The 2,928-nt window shown below is 36.7% G+C and overlaps 1 protein-coding gene across 1 annotated transcript; it reads right to left on the bottom strand.

Annotated features, from left to right (window-relative positions):
- Window positions 1–1,774: 1,774 nt before the first annotated feature.
- LOC108729167 (uncharacterized) lies at window positions 1,775–2,647 on the bottom strand. Its single transcript, XM_018458141.1, has 3 exons — window positions 2,511–2,647; window positions 1,987–2,177; window positions 1,775–1,873 (listed from the first exon to the last, which is right to left on the bottom strand). The coding sequence occupies exons 1-3, from the start codon at window positions 2,645–2,647 to the stop codon at window positions 1,833–1,835; spliced, it is 369 nt and encodes a 122-aa protein (XP_018313643.1). The 3' UTR covers window positions 1,775–1,832.
- Window positions 2,648–2,928: the final 281 nt, after the last annotated feature.

Consider the following 2,928-nt stretch of genomic DNA (forward strand, 5'->3'; position numbering starts at 1 on the left):
TATTCGGCCGGTTTCGGCGGATTGACGGTTTCGCAATGTTTCGCGATCTCTGGCTCGCTGGTAGTACCTGTGAATTATGTTTTAATATAATGCGGGCGCACCGCGCCCTTCTCGCTGCTGGCCCTGATGTCGGGGTGCAGCGGCATCCGACGGGGAACCTGTCGGGAACGATGCGTTAAAGGGGTGCATCGTTACATCATTAATAAAAATATTATGATAATTAGCTACTATGTTATATTATATTCATAAAAATATATTACTATAATTAGTTACTAAATCATATCATTAAATATCACATCTATTTAATTAAATCGCATGCGAGAAGAAAACGTGGGAGAGAGCGCAACGGGAGAAAATGAGAATAATATGAAAAGTATAGTACCACAACGGGTGGGAGAGAAAGAACAAAACCCCTCTACCTCAGATCCCGGTGACGCACCCCTCCCTCGGACCTGTGTGACATCTCCCGCACGCGCGCGCATACCACATATACGCACTATAGCACATAGTTATTTAGAACCCGCCTATCTATTCTACTTTCCTGCAAAAACTATCCCCTCCCTCACAATTTTGTTTGTGGTACGCAATCGGTTTAAGAGCTATACGCAATCTTTACACGTTCAGTATTGCTTTAGCCGCTTGTACGAAAAAAGTCCCACAGCAGCAGCAGCAATGTACTCCGCTGTAGGAAGCAACGCACGAAAAAATTATTACGTTCCACTTCAGAATAATGATGAAACTCCTTTATTTACGAAAAGATGTGCCAAGTAAGTTTAAGAATCGTCCAGTTTTATACTTTTTCAAATTAACAACTATTTAATTAATTATTTAATCTTTCTTTTATACTTTTCCATAGCGCGCCCGTGCATCGTGCAGTTCGTATACTAGGCAGGAAATACGCATTGACACGTACGGAATACAAATTTTTAAAAATTGGTATTAACATTGGCCCACTGAGCTACGTGGAGATTGCGATAGGAGATAATCGTGGAAACGAATTAATACTATCTATCGAAACATGGAAAGGACTCTATGAACAAACGTTGGAAAATTCAAACTTGTCTTCGGAATCATCACAAGGGCAATTTCATTAGCATTGGACCGCTGACTGTACGATTCAGTACGATTGAAAATGCTAAAATTGTATGCTTGGAATCATCCAACGTACGTTTAATGGTGACTGACTCAACAATATTGTTTATGTTTAACTTAGATCGATGCATTGAATTAGCATTCGATCAATTGATTGGTATCGTCGACAAAGTCGATACAAAGTTTACACGATTCTCGAATATCGCATCCACTGTAACGGATGCTAACGATGTACCAAATGTAATATGCGCTAGCGATTACTTTAATAAAAATGAACTCCTCGACTGCGAACTATTAGCTGTAGTTTTTTGTGTGTATGAAAAAAATTATGTAAAAGAAATATATAAATAAAAAATTTTTTAATAAAGAAATTATGATGTAATTTCTTCACACATACATAAAATAAGAGGCTGGAATATGCGGCTCGTGTCTCTTCTATTTTTTGTGCAGAAGGGATCTTTTATGACTGTACATGTGTATAAAAAATTACTGAATCGAAAATAGCTATAATATCAAGAAAAATATAGAATCGCTGTGATGGATCAAGTACATGGAAGGATGAAAGAAACAAACAGGAATTTAAAAAATACAAAAAACCATTTTTTATTATTATTACATTAGTCCATATAGTATTAAAAAAATATTTAAAATGCAATCATCGCATGCATCAATCGAGCAATAACGCAGGTATCGATGGCTTGAACATCAGCGGCATTTGGTTGCTAGGGCATCGGTTAAGATCAGCGGCGTTTGATGGCTTGAGCATCAGTAGCAGCACTTTCTGGAAAAAAGAGAACAAAAAAAACTTGTTGATTACTGTTCGTTTTTAGTAGAGAATAAAATGTATTAACACTAGTCACCATAAATGCATTTGTAAACAAAGAAGATACGTACCGTTTGATTTATATTTTACCGACGTTGATGGTGACATTGGCGACTTCGATGCTTTTTCTCCAGGACATTCCCAGTATTTCGCTTTCTCCCTCGACGGTGGTGGACTTGGTGGACTTGGTGACAAGGGACGGTACCTCTTGCGCTCGATCGATTTTCGATGTACATATTCTTTTATTTTGTCCATACTTTTACTTTTTTTTAACGCTCGTCATCAAAGCTTATGATTGAATGAAAAAAAAAGTTTTTACACTGTCTATATATACTACCTATATACACTGCCTATATACAATGTTTTATCCAGTTCAAGTCTTCTTTAATTTGTACAAATAGGACACATATTACAAGAAAATATTAAAAAACATGAACTTTTGCACTCCGAACAATATTTGCCATCTATGACTGCATGTGATTTAATTACATGTTTACGAATGCTGTACATATGTACGATGTCCGTTAATCTCGTCATACACGATGTACACAAAATTGATGAACCACCCGTTGTGTAATAATAATATATCGCGCACTGTTTCGTCAGCTCGTTCAGTGCCACTACTTCCTCAGGATACACTATTTTGCTCTTAGTATCTTCATTCTGATCCTCACTCTGATCACTGTAGCTGTCATCCTCTGATAATGCGGATATGTCTTCATCATCGTCCATTATTACCTGGAAATTCATTCAGTATCTTCGAATACTTCGGCAACGATGTCCATCAGGTCTTCTTCTGGTATATTACGAACAATATACCCTATATTTTCCATCAAATATTCAGTATACGAGATTCAGATATGACTTTAAGAAAGCTCGCTTCTAGACTGTACACTTCTAGATCGAAATTCATGCTGTAACCCTTCTCTTCATTCGAAGTAGGTATCGTTTTCTAATTTTTTATTTCAAATATCCTCATAAACTTAAGAAATTTTGAAAATTCTAGAGTTTCA

This window comes from Mycetomoellerius zeteki, unplaced genomic scaffold (assembly GCF_001594055.1).
Source record: "Mycetomoellerius zeteki isolate Tzet28-1 unplaced genomic scaffold, Tzet1.0 scaffold702, whole genome shotgun sequence".
Lineage (NCBI taxonomy): Eukaryota > Metazoa > Arthropoda > Insecta > Hymenoptera > Formicidae > Mycetomoellerius > Mycetomoellerius zeteki.

Coding starts and splice junctions, on each gene's coding strand:
- LOC108729167 (XM_018458141.1), bottom strand. CDS start 2,647: ATGGACGATGATGAAGACATATCCGCATTATCAGAGGATGACAGCTAC. Junction 2,178..2,510: donor CTGAACGAGCTGACGAAACA/GTGCGCGATATA, acceptor GTTAAAAAAAAG/TAAAAGTATGGACAAAATAA. Junction 1,874..1,986: donor GGTAAAATATAAATCAAACG/GTACGTATCTTC, acceptor TCTTTTTTCCAG/AAAGTGCTGCTACTGATGCT.